General features: G+C 38.9%; 1 protein-coding gene across 1 annotated transcript in view; it reads left to right on the forward strand.

The window, feature by feature from the left end:
* Positions 1-447: 447 nt before the first annotated feature.
* LOC123498198 (1-phosphatidylinositol 4,5-bisphosphate phosphodiesterase gamma-1-like) overlaps positions 448-19114 on the forward strand; it is a 53703-nt gene continuing 35036 nt past the window's right edge. Inside the window, exons 1-3 of the mRNA XM_045245364.1 lie at positions 448-644; positions 3514-3603; positions 3861-4067. Of these exons, the coding sequence (XP_045101299.1) occupies positions 448-644; positions 3514-3603; positions 3861-4067 (494 nt within the window). The remainder of the gene's footprint in view (positions 645-3513; positions 3604-3860; positions 4068-19114) is intronic.

Consider the following 19114-nt stretch of genomic DNA (forward strand, 5'->3'; position numbering starts at 1 on the left):
ATCTAGACTTGAAGAAAGCATTTGATAAAGTCCCTCATAATAGATTGATCTGGAAAGTGAGAGAACATGGTGGGCTAAGGGGTAGACTTTTGGAATGGATCAGTGATTTCCTGACTGGAAGAGAGATGAGAACACTAATAAGAGATAGGAAATCAGCTTGTAGGGAAGTGAGTAGTGGAGTACCTCAGGGGTCAGTTTTGGCACCGTTACGGTTTGCTGTTTACCTAAATGATATGATGAAAGGAGTGAATAGCTATATGAGTTTGTTTGCGGATGATGCCAAATTAATGAGAAAAATAACTAAGAAAGAAGACTGTGAGGCATTGCAGAGGGACTTAGACAAGGTCTGGTAGTGGAGCAGAGAGTGGCAAATGGAATTTAATATCAAGAAGTGTGGAGTGATGAATTTTTGGTAAGAGCAGTATGAGACCAGTGTACAGATATAAGATGGGGGATGAGGAATTGGAAATAAAGACTGAAGAGAGAGATCTGGGAATAACTGTGACGGAGGGGCTCTCGTCAGAGGTTCATGTAAAGAGGAAATCTGGTGAAGCGTACAATTTAGTAAGGAACATAAGAACTGCATTCTGCTACATGGATGAAGAGATGATCAGGAAGTTGATTGTTACAATGATTAGACCCAGGTTGGAGTATGCAGCGGTACTTTGGTCTCCAAGAATGGAAAGGGATAAGAGGAAGCTGAAACGCGTTCAGAGTCTGCGACGAAGCTGCCTCAAACCTTGGTGAATCTGTCTTATGAGCAGAGACTGGAAAAATTGAGTCTGCCGACAGTGGAAAGAAGAAGGGAGAGTGGAGACCTTATCATTATGTATAGGATTCTGTCTGGCAGTGAGAAGTTGGACCGTGATGATCTGGTGGTGAGGGATATGAGAAGTGGGAGGAAACATGGGAGAAAAGTGAAGATGAGTGTGTGTACAAAGGACATAACGAAATGCAGTTTTTCACAAAGAATTGTGGGGATCTGGAATGGGCTGGAGAAAGAAGTGGTTGAAGCAAAAACAATTCACGGATTTAAGGAAAAGTTAGATAAGAGTAGATGTAGAGACGGGACAGCATGAGTTTGAACTCCTCCTCCTGTAAACAACAACTAAATAAATATAACTAGGTAAATACACACACACACACGCGCGCGCGCGCACAGCCTCTTCCTGAGAGTATCGCCTTCATGATCAGTGTCGCCTGTGCCAGGTAAGTATGATTTTTCCGCCACTTCCTCGCTCTCTGGTGACATCATGGTGACGTCATAGTCAGCTCGTGCTATGATTGGCTCTAATTTCGTCCTGGGATGAACCCTTCCAGACTTGGTAAATATGCTGGCGGGACAGTGTAGCGCGGTACATTCGCTAAATATGAGAGAAAATCGCTAAACTTGATGGCTTGGCCTTTTTCCAGACAGTCACTAAATAAGGGTTTTGCTAAGCTGGATTTCGCTAAATTCGGGGGCTTACTGTAGTTTTCAATACCTCAAAAACTCAATTCCTCCATCTATCAACTCAACACAACCTTCCAGACAACTATCCCCTCTTCTTCAATGACACTCAACTGTCTCCCTCTTCCACAATGAATATCATCAGTCTGTCCTTTACTCATAATCTTAACTGGAAACTTCACATCTCATCTCTTGCTAAAACAGCTTATATGAAGTTAGGTGTTCTGAGGCGTCTCCGCCATTTTTTTTTCGACCCTCCAACTGCTTACTCTGTATAAGGGCCTTATCCGTCCCTGTATGGAGTACTCTTTGCATGTTTGGGGGGGTTCCAGTCACACAGTTTTGCTTGATAGGGTGGAATCGAAAGCTCTTCGTCTCATCAACTCCCCTCCTCTCACTAAGTGTCTTCAGCCTCTTTCTCACCACCAAAATGTTGCATCCCTTTCTATCTTTTATTGCTATTTTCATGGTAACTGTTCTACTGATCTTGCTAACTGCATGCTTCCCCTTCTCCTGTGGCCTCGCTGCACAAGGCTTTCTTCTTCCTCTCATCCCTATTCTGTCCAACTCTCTAATGCAAGAGTTAACCAGTACTCTCAATCATTCATCCCTTTCACTGGTAAACTCTGGAACTCCCTCCCTGCTTATGTATTTCCGAATTCCTACAACTTGTCTTCTATTATGAGGGAAGTATCGAGGCATTTGCTCCCCTAATTCTGGCTGATGGTTTTGGCACTTTTTACACTTTTTAGAGAGCCAACACTCAAGTGGGCCTTTTTTTTAACTTTTTTTATTTTTTTATTTTTTATATATATATTTTTTTTCCCTTGGCTGGCCCTCTTCCCTTAGTAAAAAAAAATCATCTTTGCATGTCCTCTTGTCCTCCCAGCTTCTTATGTCACCAGCACCAGGTCTTGCTTGTCTTTCTTTTCAGTGCCATTAACTACAATATTTTATGCATTGTTTTTAGGTCTCCTCTTTCTCTACTATCTTATATGGTTGACAGTCCCATTTCCTTCAGCCTTTCTTCTTACGATAGGTTCTTTAGTTCCAGCACCATCTTTGTAGCTATCCTCTGGTTTCATTCTAATCTTCTTATATCCTTTTTCAAGCTCGGTGACCACACTACCACTGCTGCATATTCCAACTTTGAACATATCATACTCATAATGATTTTTTTCATCATATTGTCCAAGTGCTGAAATGCTACCCTAATATTAGTCAACATTTTATACGTTGATTAAAATCTTACTTATATGTTTTTCGGGGCTCAGAGTTTCTTGTATAACCACTCCCAGATCTTTTTCCTCTTTAGTCTTCATTATTTGTTCTCTCCCATCAAATAGTTCCATACTGGTCTTCTCCTATTCTTTCTTAGTTCCATTATATGACATTTCTTGGCATTAAACTCCAATTTCCATTTCCTGCTTCGCTCATAGATCTGTGTTGTAGACATCATGCTTACTTTCTGCCACTGCATTGAGGAAACAATTTGCTTATTATGTTATCTAGAAGAAAAAAAAACCTAATCCACTTCATACTGAATCACCCTCAGTTAAAGGAAGAAAGAAATGAAATTGCAGACCTCTGAAGTCTGGTAAATAATGACAGAAATCAAGTGGTTGGGGAGTTTTCGTTTGTGAAATGAAGCCAGAAGAGAAAAACAAAAGTTATATGAATTATGAAAGTGTAGAGAAAGACTGAAGAAGGAGTTAATGAGAAAACATGTCAACAGTGATACCATTACTGTGATAGACATGACAGCAAGTAGTGCTTGCTAGGTAAAGGCGTGCCATCGAGGCATCATCACACTTAAATATTTTTGTCTGCACTTTTGTCAACCTAGACTCTCTCTCTCTCTCTCTCTCTCTCTCTCTCTCTCTCTCTCTCTCTCTCTCTCTCTCTCTCTCTCTCTCTTCTCTCTCTCTCTCTCTCTCTCTCTCTCTCTCTCTCTCTCTCTCTCTCTCTCTTAGTTCACCAGTGTCTTTACCCTCACTTCCCCAACAAAATTCAAACAAATGCATAAGAAGCAATTCACACTGGTAGACCATGCTTCCAACCAGCCCAGGACCCCAGTTCACTGTGATTGTCACTCAGGTGATCCCACAGGCAAGTAGTCACCACTCTCCACCTTATTACAAGTTTTGCAAATTGTAAACAAACCAAACAAGTTACAATGATATCCAGCATACAAGACTTGATAAACACAGGTCTTTTTGGGCTTGTTTATCATATCATATGTATGTGTATTTATCTGCTCAGCCATATGGGAACTATGGATTTGTGGGAAAAAAAAAGCCATTATGGTCCAAAAAAATTGGTTAATATCTGACCAATCTGTTATTGAGCAAAATTCATTACTGCAAAGTCTGTTATTAGAGGTACCACTGTACTTTTATTTTGTTTTCAGGTATCTGACAGGAGACCAGCTACGGAGTGATTCATCTTTAGAAGCCTATGCCCGAGTATTACGTATGGGTTGTCGATGCATTGAATTGGATTGCTGGGATGGCACCGAGAACAACCCTGTGATCTTCCATGGTGGTACCTTCACAAGCAAAATTAACTTTACAGATGTTATTGAAACCATTCGGGATCATGCATTTGCTACCTCCAAGTAAGAGAGAGAGAGAACTTTTAAAATATTTTGTTGTAATTTGTGTATTTTTAGAAAAGACTGAGTTTAGACTGTTTTCAATAATCAACTGGTGAAATAATGAGGTATGATATACCTACTAATTGCTTAATTAAAGACTGATAAAAAATATACTTTGCTTTGGTACTGTTTACTCTCTTCATTTCAGCTCATTTGAATTATGCAGAATATTCCTTCAGTTTGTTTGAATGTGCTTTTCTAAAGTTACTTATATCTTTTATGGAGTTTTTATTCTAATCTGGAATGAAAACTATTTGGTCTTCTTAGTTCTTCCTTCCTGAATCTTCGCTGTTCCTTGATATATTCTAGGATTTATTTTGTTCTTTTTATTTTATTTATTTATTTATTTTTTTTTGTCAAGATATCTAGATTTTTTTTTTCAGGTCACTCCCTTACAGTTAATGTCACTGTACATTAGAAATCAGTTTTTCCTTTTTATCTTTTGCAAAATTTTTAATTTAGTGTGTATGATAATTTACTATTAATATGATGCTTCCATGTGTGAGGGCATATGAGCTTGTCTTTATTCAGTCTTTCTTGTTTCCTTATGCATTGATACCTTGACTTATAAGTTTAATTCATTCTGTGACAGAGGTCATATCTCAATTTGCTCATAACTTAAATTAGTTTTCCCCATTGATATTAATTGAAATGCCACGCAGTCAAGATTATCCTCATGGCATGAGCATATATGAATACTAAAATATGATATCCATTGTAGCAGGCAATAGAGGAGTGGAAACATATCGTGGTGAAAGCAACACATAAGCTAAAAAGGTCATGGCATGAGCGTATGTGAATACTAAGATATGATATCCATTATAGCAGGCAATAGAGGAGTGGAAACAAATATCATGGTGAAAGCAACATGCAACTAAAAGGGTCACAAGAAGAAGAAACAGCCGAGTCGCTGCGAGTCTCTGCCTCATCTGTGGCCGATCTCATCTCTGCTTTATTTTTTGGTATTCCACGTGAGATTTCACTTTATGCATTACAGAACAATTCTTTCTTGGGGACAACGTTTGTAAAAACCTAATATAAATGTTGTTTTGTGAACATAAATGCATACATAAGACAATAACACCCAGCAACCTGATAGCAACCTCATCACCGTCCCTCCAAGCGTTCATGGATGCCATTTTGCAGCATAAGGTTGCTCTGATGTTAAAGAATCTTGGATCCAGCTCCCACTCTTCTTGTCCCTCATTTGTAGTCTGCCACCACTGAGTACAGACGGAATCTCTTCAATTTGCCTATAATTTACCAAGATGGCCCCAAAACATACTTCATCTTCTTCTGCATGTGGCGTTATTTTTGATAAGTGGATTTTTTATAAAGTGGTAAAGCTCAGAGGAAGATGGTGACTGACTGTGGTGTGAGTGTTGAAGGCAGTGACGCAGTGAGTGTTTTGTTTATATATTTTTGTTTTATTATTTTTTGCTTTCTCTTATTATTTCTTGTTTTTCCCTTTACTTTAAATACACTTCTAGTATTTAAAATGGTAAATAATAAAAACATGTTGATTTAGTAAAAAAAATATGGTATTTTGTAAAATTTTTTTTGGACCACATCCTGCATCCCCTATATCTATTGTTTCTTATGAAAATTACATGTTTGTTTTACGCGAATTTTGATATACGCGTTGCCTCTTGGAACGCATCTATCGTGTAAATTGAGAGTTATCTGTACAAATACACACCACCCATCTATCCGCACACCGGCCCACCAAACCACACACACACACACACACACACACACACACACACACACACACACACGGGACATCGTCGATGGCGGAGGTGGTCGCTGAGCTCCAGAGCAATCATCTATAATTCTACAGTTACCTAAGAGTAACCAAGGTGGGAAAGGAGCTGGTAATGTTTGTCCCGTCTCCATATAGTCATGTTAACTGTTGATTAGCAAAATAATGTCCAGTGAAGGTAAATATAAACTGTAGCCTGCGTTTGAGCCATCAGCTGGTTTGTTTACGTCTGCGCAACATGGCGGCCGTGAACTCGAAAGAGGAATCAGACTTCACAGGGTTTCAAGGAATAATGGAGAAGAGCGCTTATGTGAAGAAAATTCTGGAGTTAGAAGGTAAAATTGAAAAACTGTTTGAAAAGTATGAGGGCCTGGAAACGAGTTATGACAATGTAAAGAGAGACTGTGCCGATATGAAGAAGGAAAATGCAGCACTGAAAGAGGAAGTTAAGCTAATTAAAGTGAATTGCGAAAATGTGGAGAATCTCTAGGAAAAGTGATGGAGAAGCAGGCTGAATGGAAAAAAAGTCAGGAAGTGGAAAGAAAGGAGGTAAATTACAAAGTTGCAAGTCTGGAAAAGGAAATCAAAGAGTCAGGGAGAAAACTTTGGGCCTTGCTGAAATTATAGATCAACAGATCATAGAAGAGAAGATAGCTGAGAAAGTGGTGAAGGTTATTAAGTCAAATGAGACATTGGTGAGGGAAACTGTAGACAAAAGAGATGTGTGGTGATATTTGGTGTGGAGGAGGATAAGACACCGAGTAAAATGGAGAGAGAAAAACATAAAAAGGTGATAAATAATATCATTAATGTGGTGCAGGAGGAGGAAAAGACCTAGTACAAGAAATAGAGGACTTCCATAGAATTGGAAAGTTCACAAGAGAAGGTATGAGGCCAATAAGAATCAAACTTAAGTCACAAAAGGATGTAGATGAATTGGTGGAGAAGTCATGGAGGCTAGCCCAGCAGGAAACAACAAGGAAGATTTGGTTGAGAAGAGATCTCGGTGAAAAGGAAAGAGAAATGTTAAATGAGTTGAGAAAGGAGGCTTTGAAAAAAATGAAGAGAGGACAGAAGAGAGAAGAAAGAGTTTTCTGGAGAATCTTGGATATGAGACTGAGGAAGTGGTTCATAACCCAGAAAAGTACAGCAAGAAAGGACTAAAGAAACTTACATATGAGCGAAATGTAATGTATTCCAACATAAATGGAGTGATATCGGGATTTTAGAACTCAACGATTACTTGAGGGACAAGAACCCAGATATTGTGGGTCTTACTGAAACAAAACTGAGAGAGGAGAAGACCTGATGAAGGTTGGAGAAGGAAATATAATGTTTGGAAAAGAAATAGAGTAGGTAAGATGGGAGGAGGAGTGATGTTGCTGGTTAAAAAGATATAAAGGTGGATCAAGTGAAAAAGGTATGGGAAAGGCAGAAGTGCTAAAGATCAGAGCAGAAACTAATGAAGGAAAAAGAGGCACTACATAGTGGTGTACGTACCACCTAAGACAAATGCATGGTCAGTACAGGAATATGAAGAAATGATAAGTGATACAGGAACATGTCTGGAAGAAATGTTGGGTGGCTGTGAACGAACTATAATGATGGGAGATTTTAATTGTAAAGAGGTGTGTTGGGAGGACTGGTCAATGGAAGGATCAGAGACAACATGGGAAATACACTATTGACACTGGCAATGGAAAATGTGTTAACTCAGTGGGTCAAAGAAGATACTAGGTTTGGAGGAGAGGGAGCATCGTCAAGACTGGACTTGGTCTTTAGTACAGAGCCAATGGTCATTGAGGAGATGAGGGTGGAGTGCCCTTTAGCAAAGAGTGATCATGCAGTTTTGGAGTTCAAGGTGATAGACGAAGAGAAATCTAGAAGAAATGAAGAATATAAAGTGGGAAGATGGAATTATGCCAAGACAGATTTTGGAAACCTAAAGAAATTCTTTCAAGAGACAAATTGGATGAAATTCAAGAGTGCTAAGGAGCAAATGAAAAGTGGAAGGAATTTATAAAAATATACAAAGAAGGTGAGAAAAATTTGTACCAATAAGACAACATAGAGAAGTTGGAAAGCAGGACTGGTTTAACGATAGATGTGAAAAGGCTAGAACAAGAAAAGAGGATGCATGGAAGAGGTGGAGAAGGAAAAGACGGATTAAGCAGTGGGAAAGTTACAAAAGAGCAAGAAATGAATATGTGTTGATTAGAAGAGAAGAAAGAAAGAAACAAGAAAAGGATATAATTGATAAATGTAAAGACCAACCAAGGCTTTTTACAGACATGTGAACAACAACATCAAAAATAGAGAAAGTATTGAAAGTTTAGAAGTAAATGGAGTATGCAGTGAAGATCCCAGGAAATGGCAGAGGCTATGAATGGATGCTTTCGGAAGGTATTCACAAAGGAGACTGCTTTTGACAAACCACTGGTAATGGAACAGAAAGGGATTATGAAGGAGTTTCAAGTAACTGTGGAGGAGATCAAGAACATGATGGGGAGTTTAGAAGTGAGAAAAGCTGTGGGACCTGATGGGGTATCAGGATGGATTTTAAGAGAATGCAGGGAGCAATTGGCAGAAAAAGTTTGTGAAGTAATTGATGCCTCATTAAGGGAAGGTGTAGTGCCCCAAGACTGGAAAAGAGCTAACATTGTCCCAATCTATAAATCAGGTAACAAGAGAGACCCATTGAACTATAGACCAGTGTCACTTACAAGTGTGGTAGCTAAGATGTGTGAGAGGGTGGTGAAGAATAGATGGACAGACTTCTTGGAGAAAAATGACATACTTTGTGAGTGTCAATTTGGTTTTAGGAAAGGGCGTTCATGCACGACAAACCTGATATGTTACTATTCGAGGGTGATAGATGTAATACAGGAAAGAGATGGTTGGGCTGATGGAATATATCTGGATTTAAAAAAGGCCTTTGATAAGGTACCACACCAGAGACTGATCTGGAAACTTGAAATGGTAGGAGGAGTGCATGGCAGTTTACTAAAATGGATGGAAGACTTTTGGTAGGAAGAGAAATGAGAACAATAATTAAGGACAGACCATCAGAATGGGGATTGGTGGAGAGTGGAGTTCCACAGGGATCAGTGTTGGCACCAGTAATGTTCGCAGTCTACATAAATGACATGGTGGATGGGGTGTCCAGTTATGTGAGCCTATTTGCAGACGATGCAAAATTGTTAAGAAAAGTGAGATGTGACAAAGATTGCGAACTACTCCAGGAAGACTTGGACAGAATATGGAAATGGAGCTGTACATGGCAAATGGAGTTCAACACGACAAAATGCAAGAAAATAGAGTTTGGCAAGAGTGAAAGAAGAATCAGGAGTATGTACAAGATAGGAAATGAAGACATAAAACCAGTCATGAAGAAAAAGACCTTGGGGTGACAATTACCAATGACCTATCGCCAGAGAGACATATAAACAAAATAATTGGAGAAGTATTGAACTTATTGAGGAACATAAGAGTGGCGTTCGTATATCTAGATGAAGAAATGATGAAGAAAATAATTACTGCAATGATAAGACCGAGGCTTGAATATGCAACAATACAGTGGGCTCCGAACTTAAAGAAACACATAAGGAAACTAGAGAAAGTACAGAGGGCTGCAACAAAATGGTGCCTGACTTAAGAGATTTGACTTATGAAGACAGACTGAAAAGAATGCAACTTCCAACCCTGGAAAACAGAAGAGAAAGGGGAGACCTGATAGCAATATACAGAGTGATGATTGGCATGGAAAAATGGATAGGGAAGATCTGTGTATGTGGAATGGAAGAATGTCGAGAGGGCATGGGAAAAAACTAAAATGGCCACTTATAGGAGAGATGTGAAAAAATATAGCTTCCCTCATAGAAGGGTGGAAGCATGGAATAGTTTAGACGTGGAAGTGGTCAACGCAAGGAATATTCATGATTTTAAGAAAAGCTGGACATTAATAGATATGGAGACGGGACAACACGAGCATAGCTCTTTTCCGTATGTTACAATTAGGTAAATACAATTAGGTAAATACACACACACACACACACACACACACACACACACACACACACACACACACACACACAGCTCAATGGTTAGAGCGACAAGCCAGATGACGGGTTCGATGACGGTGGAGATAGGGTGTGTCTCCTCACGTGTAGCCTCTGTTCACCTAGCAGTGAGTAGGAGGATGTAAATCGAGGAGTTGTGACCTTGTTGTCCCTGTGTGTGGTGTGTGCCTGGTCTCAGACCTATAAGATCGGAAATAATGAGCTCTGAGGGTAACGTCTGGCTGTCTCGTCAGAGACTGCAGCAGATCAAACAGTGAAACACACACACACACACATGGTGCTGAGAGAGACGGCGTCGTTGCGTGCGGACGGAAGAAGTGAAAATACCTATGGTGTTACAGGGCCCGGGTACCTCTAAGTTAATGTCCTGTTAATGTCCTACTGTCGCATAGTGTTGAAAGTGAGCTTTTTCAAGAGGGATATGGAGAGTGGTCCCTGAGAGGAGAGTGTGGGCGGTGATTGTTTTGGCTGTAATCAGCTGACGATAACAAACATGGTGTCTACGCCTAGACAAGCCTGAGACTTTGAAGGTTTTGTAACAACTCCAAGAGGACTGGAGAAATTAGATATGGATGCAAGAATTCAGGCACTAGAAAGTAAGTTCCTAAACATTTTGTCCATAGAAGAAAAACTGGATAGAGTTATAGCCGAGAATGATTTGTTCAGAAAAGAGATCTATTTGTTAACGATAGTGAATAAAGAGCTATTGAAGGAAAAAGTAGAGATGGGGAAAGAAAACCAACAACTAAGGAAACAATGTGAAGAGATGAAGGCTAAACTCCTAGAAATGGAGATGAAAATATCCGAAGGGGACTTGAGGAAGGAGGAATGCCTTAATCTAATTGATGCTACGATGAAAGAAGTGAACCATGAACATCAGGTGGTACAAAGGTCCTTTAGGGAGATAGTGAAAAAGCAAGAAGAGGAAAATAAAGTGATTACGCAGAGTGAAATGGTAAAGGCACTAAAGGAAAATGAGTATGTGGTGAGAGATATTGCTAAAAAGAAAAAATGTGTAATCATAATAGGATTGAGGGAGGAAACTAACAGGAACTGGCAGGATAGGAGGGATAAGGAAAATGACAGGATTAAGTCTTTACTGAACAAGATCTCTGTGGAGGAAGAGGACCTATATGCTGAGGTAGAAGAAAGTGTAAGATTAGGAGCTTTTGAGAAAGGCAAGAATAGACCATTAAAATTGAAATTAAAGTCTCAGGTGGCAGCTGAGGCCTTGTTGAGGAGGGCTTGGAAACTTAAGGCCTCTGAGGAAACCAAAACAATTTACATAAGAAGAAATATGTCACAGGATGAACGAATGAAAATGAAAGAGCTTGTAACTAAAGTGAAAGAGAGGAATGACGAAAGAACAGAGGAGGAAATGACCAAGTTTTTTTGGAGGATGAGAAATGGGAGGCTAAAGAAGTGGTGGATAAAACAGACGGAATAGACATTACATGGAAGAAATAGACTAGGAATGGAATACAAGTGACTTACATGAATGTAGATGGATTTCTGTCTAAGAGCCTAGAATGTATGGGTTACCTAAGAAATAACGAACCGGACATAATGTGTGTAGTGGAAACAAAGCTAAGGCCCGAAATAAAGCTAGACTGGTTTGTTGTAAAACACTACAAAGTATGGAGAAATGATCGAAAAAATAAAGGATGTGGTGGTTTAATGGTTCTTACTAAGGAAGATCTGATAGTGAAGGAGGTGAACTATAGTAAGGAAAATGAGGAAGTGATAAGTATGCTTATAACAGATGGCAAGAGGGACATTAATATTATAACAGTATACATACCACCCAGAACCAGTGCTTGGGAATATGAACAGTACCAAATGGTGATGAGAAATACTCTAGACAGAATGAAGCAAGAACTCATCAGAAAGGATAGAGTGATGATAGTTGGAGACTTTAATTGTAAAGAAATAGTGTGGGAAGACTACGAAGTGGTGAACGGTGGTGAGTGGGCAGAGAATTGTTAAAGGTAGCAACAAATAACTTGATGACACAGTGGGTGAGATCACCAACAAGGTGCAGGGGACAAGATGTTGCAGCAAGGTTGGATTTGGTATTTACCAGGGGCATCTCTAAAAGAGGAAATTGAACATAAATGTCCCTTGGGGAAAAGCGATCATGATGTCCTAAGCTTTGAGCTGGATGGAATTAAGCACGAATAAGATTGTGGAACGCAGGGAGGAAAAATTAAATTATATCATCGCAAATTATAACCATATAAGGGAGTTCTTTAATGAAATTGACTGGTCTGTGGTATACCAGGAAAGGGATATGCAATTGAAATACGATAAATTTATGGATTTGTATAACTCTGCTGTGAAAAAGTTTGTGCCATATCACAGAAAGAGAACTTTAAATAATAAACGGTGGTTTAATAGAAATTGTGAAGAAGCAAAAAAGAACAAAGAAAAGGCATGGAAGAAACTTAAGAAAAACAGTGATGTATTATCAAGAGAAGTTTACAAAACAGCAAGGAATAGATATGTTGAAGTAAGGAGAACAGCACAGAAGGAATATGAACAGAGGGTAGTGGAAAACTGTGATAGTGACCCAAAAAATGTTTTACAAATTCATAAATGTAAAACTAAATATAAGGGAGGCAATAGAAAAGGTAAAAAATGTGGAAGAAGTATATGAGGATGCTGGAGATATAGCTGAAATTTTGAACGACAACTTTTGCAAAGTGTTTACAAAGGAGGAGCATTTTGTGGGAGGAAGGCCTACAGAAATAAAGCAAATGCAGGACATCATAGTTACTAAGAAAGATGTAAGGAAAATTATAAGCAATCTGGATATTAATAAATCAATGAGGCCTGATGGCATATCTGGGAGGTTGCTAAATGAATGTAAGGATCAATTGTTGAACCCCATATTTGATATTGTGGAAACCTCCATATGAACAGGATTAGTCCCGAAAGAGTGGAAAAGAGCTGACATTGTGCCTATATATAAGAATGGTAGTAGAATGGAACTGCTAAATTATAGACCAGTACCGTTGACTAGTATATTGTGCAAGGTATGTGAAGAAGTAATTAAAACTAAGTGGAGTTAGTATCTAGAAAGTGAAAACATTCTGAGTGAAAGACAGTTTGGTTTCAGAAAAGGAAGATCGTGCGTATCCAATTTATTATGTTTCTATTCAAGAGTGACTGACATACTACAACATGGAGAGGGATGGGTGGATGCTATCTACCTGGACTTGAGAAAGGCCTTTTATAAAGTACCACACAATAGACTGATGTGGAAACTAAAGAAGATTGGAGGAGTAAATGATAAACTAGCAAAATGGATTGAAAATTACTTAGTGGGAAGAGAAATGAGAACAGTGGTGAGAGGAAGGAAGTCCGAGTGGAAGAAGGTAACTAGTGGAGTTCCACAAGGGACAGTGCTTGGTCCCATCATGTTTTTGATTTATGTTAATGATATGCCAGTAGGAATTGACAGTTACATGAACATGTTTGTGGACGATACTAAAATTATGAGGAGAGTAAAAAATGTGGAAGATTGTAACAAGTTACAGGAAGATATTGATAAAATATGTGAGTGGAGTAAGGAGTGGCAGATGGAATTTAATATAGACAAGACCCATGTTATGAAAATGGGAAGAAGTAGATACAGACAAAACAGGGATTACAGGCTGGGTGATGAGAAAATTAAAGAGACTAATGAGGAGAAAGACTTAAGAAGTAATCATGAAAAACACTTTGTCATCGGAGAAACACATTAACAAGGTTTTTGGTAAAACATATAACATGCTTCAAAATATTGGCCTTGCATTCCACTATCTAGATGAAGGAATGATGAAGAAGATATTATGTACCTTAATAAGACCCCAGTTAGAATATGCAGCTCGTGTCTGGTTACCGCATATGAAGAAAAATGTGAAGAAGGTGGAAAGGGTACAGAGGCTGGCAACAAGGATGGTACCAGGACTCAGGGAGTTAGACTATGAGGAAAGACTGAGGAAGCTGGGGCTGACCACATTAGAAGAGAGAAGAACAAGAGGAGACATGATAACTATGTATAAATTGGTGAACAAGATTGACATACTGGACAAAGAGTTGATAAAGGTGACCACAAGTAATCATCTCCGAGGACATGAAAAAAGCTAATAAAAGACATCTGTTTAAATGACATGAGAAAATACAGTTTCCCGCATCGTAGCATTGATAAGTGGAATAAACTGAGCAGTGATGTCGTTGATGCGGTGTGTGTCAATCAGATGAAAGAGAGATATGACAGGAATGGACAAGGAGACAGGACACAGAGAGCTTAGCTCAGGCCCTGTAATACACAAATAGGTAAATACACACACACACACACACACGCACACACACACACACACACACACACACACATTGGAAAGTTCACAGGAGAAGGTATGAGGCCAATAAAAATCAAACTTAAGTCACAAAAGGATGTAGATGAATTGGTGGAGAAGTCATGGAGGCTAGCCCAGCAGGAAACAACAAGGAAGATTTGGTTGAGAAGAGATCTCGGTGAAAAGGAAAGAGAAATGTTAAATGAGTTGAGAAAGGAGGCTTTGAAAAAAATGAAGAGAGGACAGAAGAGGAGAAGAAAGAGTTTTCTGGAGAATCTTGGATATGAGACTGAGGAAGTGGTTCATAACCCAGAAAAGTACAGCAAGAAAGGACTAAAGAAACTTACGTATGAGCGGAATGTAATGTATTCCAACATAAATGGAGTGATATCGGGATTTTAGAACTCAACGATTACTTGAGGACAAGAACCCAGATATTGTGGGTCTTACTGAAACAAAACTGAGAGAGGGAGAAGACCTGATGATGGTTGGAGAAGGAAATATAATGTTTGGAAAAGAAATAGAGTAGGTAAGATGGGAGGAGGAGTGATGTTGCTGGTTAAAAAGATATAAAGGTGGATCAAGTGAAAGAAGGTATGGGAAAGGCAGAAGTGCTAAAGATCAGAGCAGAAACTAATGAAGGAAAAAGAGGCACTACATAGTGGTGTACGTACCACCTAAGACAAATGCATGGTCAGTACAGGAATATGAAGAAATGATAAGTGATACAGGAACATGTCTGGAAGAAATGTTGGGTGGCTGTGAACGAACTATAATGATGGGAGATTTTAATTGTAAAGAGGTGTGTTGGGAGGACTGGTCAATGGAAGGATCAGAGACAACATGGGAAATACACTATTGACACTGGCAATGGAAAATGTGTTAACTCAGTGGGTCAAAGAAGATACTAGGTTTGGAGGAGAGGGAGCATCGTCAAGACTGGACTTGGTCTTTAGTACAGAGCCAATGGTCATTGAGGAGATGAGGGTGGAGTGCCCTTTAGCAAAGAGTGATCATGCAGTTTTGGAGTTCAAGGTGATAGACGAAGAGAAATCTAGAAGAAATGAAGAATATAAAGTGGGAAGATGGAATTATGCCAAGACAGATTTTGGAAACCTAAAGAAATTCTTTCAAGAGACAAATTGGATGAAATTCAAGAGTGCTAAGGAGCAAATGAAAAGTGGAAGGAATTTATAAAATATACAAAGAAGGTGAGAAAATATTTGTACCAATAAGACAACATAGAGAAGTTGGAAAGCAGGACTGGTTTAACGATAGATGTGAAAAGGCTAGAACAAGAAAAGAGGATGCATGGAAGAGGTGGAGAAGGAAAAGACGGATTAAGCAGTGGGAAAGTTACAAAAGAGCAAGAAATGAATATGTGTTGATTAGAAGAGAAGAAAGAAAGAAACAAGAAAAGGATATAATTGATAAATGTAAAGACCAACCAAGGCTTTTTACAGACATGTGAACAACAACATCAAAAATAGAGAAAGTATTGAAAGTTTAGAAGTAAATGGAGTATGCAGTGAAGATCCCAGGAAATGGCAGAGGCTATGAATGGATGCTTTCGGAAGGTATTCACAAAGGAGACTGCTTTTGACAAACCACTGGTAATGGAACAGAAAGGGATTATGAAGGAGTTTCAAGTAACTGTGGAGGAGATCAAGAACATGATGGGGAGTTTAGAAGTGAGAAAAGCTGTGGGACCTGATGGGGTATCAGGATGGATTTTAAGAGAATGCAGGAGCAACTGGCAGAAAAAGTTTGTGAAGTAATTGATGCCTCATTAAGGGAAGGTGTAGTGCCCCAAGACTGGAAAAGAGCTAACATTGTCCCAATCTATAAATCAGGTAACAAGAGAGACCCATTGAACTATAGACCAGTGTCACTTACAAGTGTGGTAGCTAAGATGTGTGAGAGGGTGGTGAAGAATAGATGGACAGACTTCTTGGAGAAAAATGACATACTTTGTGAGTGTCAATTTGGTTTTAGAAAAGGGCGTTCATGCACGACAAACCTGATATGTTACTATTCGAGGGTGATAGATGTAATACAGGAAAGAGATGGTTGGGCTGATGGAATATATCTGGATTTAAAAAAGGCCTTTGATAAGGTACCACACCGGAGACTGATCTGGAAACTTGAAATGGTAGGAGGAGTGCATGGCAGTTTACTAAAATGGATGGAAGACTTTTGGTAGGAAGAGAAATGAGAACAATAATTAAGGACAGACCATCAGAATGGGGCTTGGTGGAGAGTGGAGTTCCACAGGGATCAGTGTTGGCACCAGTAATGTTCGCGGTCTACATAAATGACATGGTGGATGGGGTGTCCAGTTATGTGAGCCTATTTGCAGACGATGCAAAATTGTTAAGAAAAGTGAGATGTGACAAAGATTGCGAACTACTCCAGGAAGACTTGGACAGAATATGGAAATGGAGCTGTACATGGCAAATGGAGTTCAACACGACAAAATGCAAGAAATTAGAGTTTGGCAAGAGTGAAAGAAGAATCAGGAGTATGTACAAGATAGGAAATGAAGACATAAAACCAGTCATGAAGAAAAAGACCTTGGGGTGACAATTACCAATGACCTATCGCCAGAGAGACATATAAACAAAATAATTGGAGAAGTATTGAACTTATTGAGGAACATAAGAGTGGCGTTCGTATATTTAGATGAAGAAATGATGAAGAAAATAATTACTGCAATGATAAGACCGAGGCTTGAATATGCAACAATACAGTGGGCTCGAACTTAAAGAAACACATAAGGAAACTAGAGAAAGTACAGAGGGCTGCAACAAAAATGGTGCCTGACTTAAGAGATTTGACTTATGAAGACAGACTGAAAAGAATGCAACTTCCGACCCTGGAAAACAGAAGAAAGGGGAGACCTGATAGCAATATACAGAGTGATGATTGACATGGAAAAAATGGATAGGGAAGATCTGTGTATGTGGAATGAAAGAATGTCGAGAGGGCATGGGAAAAACTAAAATGGCCACTTATAGGAGAGATGTGAAAAAATATAGCTTCCCTCATAGAAGGGTGGAAGCATGGAATAGTTTAGACGTGGAAGTGGTCAACGCAAGGAATATTCATGATTTTAAGAAAAAGCTGGACATTAATAGATATGGAGACGGGACAACACGAGCATAGCTCTTTTCCCGTATGTTACAATTAGGTAAATACAATTAGGTAAATACACACAAACTACAACTAGGTAAATACACACACACACAAAAAAAAAAAAAGTATGGCAGAACTATTAAATAATAAATTCCAGGAGGTCTTTACTAAGGAATCCAAATTTGAAAGGCCACAGGGTAATAGAGAAACAGTCTATATGAAAGAGATTAAAGTAACCAAGCTTGAAATAAAAGAGTTAATGAAGGAACTGGATGAAGAGAAGGCAATGGGTCCAGATGAGGTCTCAGGCAGAATACTGAAAGAATGTAGGGAAAAACTAGCAAGGCCTATATACAACATCATAAAATGCTCAATAGAAAATGGAACAGTACCAGTAGAATGGAAAAGAGCTGAGGTGGTTCCCATATATAAGAGCAGAAAGAAGGAAGAACCTTTAAATTACAGACCGGTATCACTAACTAGTGTAATATGTAAGATGTGTGAAAGAATAATAAAGAAACAATGTATCGAGTTCCTTTGAAGACAACAAAGTAATATCAAATAGCCAATTTGGTTTTAGAAAAAGATGGTCGTGTGTAACTAATTTATTGAGTTTCTATTCTAGAATAGTTGATAGAGTACAAGAGAGAGAGGGATGGGTTGAGTGTATTTATTTGGATTTAAAAAAGGCGTTTGACAAAGTGCCACATGCAAGATGACTATGGAAGTTAGAGAAGAAGGGTGGCTTAAAAGGAAGCACATTGAGATGGATAGAAAATTATTTGAGGGGAGAGAAATAAGGACGGTAGTTAAAGATACGAAGTCCAAGTGGAGAGCTAAGTAGAAAGTGGAGTGCCACAGGGGTCAGTATTGGCACCAATACTTTTCCTCATTTATATTAACGACATGCCAGAAGGTTTGAACAGCTACATAAATCTGTTTGCAGATGATACAAAACTGTGCAGAGTTATAAAGCAAAAAGAGGATTTTGAAATACTGCAAGAAGACCTAAATAAGATCTGGGAATGGAGTAAAAAGTGGGAAATGGAATTCAATGTGAACAAAAGCCATGTCATGGAAATGGGAAAGAGTGAAAGACGACCCATGGGAATCTATAAGATGGGAGATGGAGTAAAACTAGAGAAAGTTAAAAATGAAAAGGACTTAGGAGTGAGGATGGAAAAAGACAATCAACCAGTAAGCAATATTGATAGAATATTTAGAGAAACTTATAATTTGCTAAGGAATATTGGAGTAGCATTTCACTACATGGACAAAGAAATGGTGAAGAAATTGATAAGTACTATAATAAGACCCAGATTGGAATATGCAGGAGTAGTGTGAACCCCTCATAAAAAGAATCACATAAGGAAGTTGGAGAGACTACAAAAAATGGCTACAAGAATGGTTCCAGAACTTGAATGGATGACATATGAGGAGAGACTAAAGGCTATGGATCTACCAACCCTGGAACAAAGAAGGGAGAGAAGGGGATCTGATACAAGTTTATAAATTGATCAACGGAATGGACCAAGTGGATACTGAGAAACTGATCCTGAGAGAAGAACTTGACATCCAAAGCACAAGATTGCATAGTAAAAAGCTGAGAAAAGGAAGATGTCTGAGAGATGTTTAAAAAATATAGTTTCCCGCAAAGATGTATTGAGACGTGGAACAGTTTAAATGAAGAAG

The sequence above is a fragment of the Portunus trituberculatus genome, chromosome 47, assembly GCF_017591435.1.
Source record: "Portunus trituberculatus isolate SZX2019 chromosome 47, ASM1759143v1, whole genome shotgun sequence".
Taxonomy (NCBI): Eukaryota; Metazoa; Arthropoda; class Malacostraca; order Decapoda; family Portunidae; genus Portunus; species Portunus trituberculatus.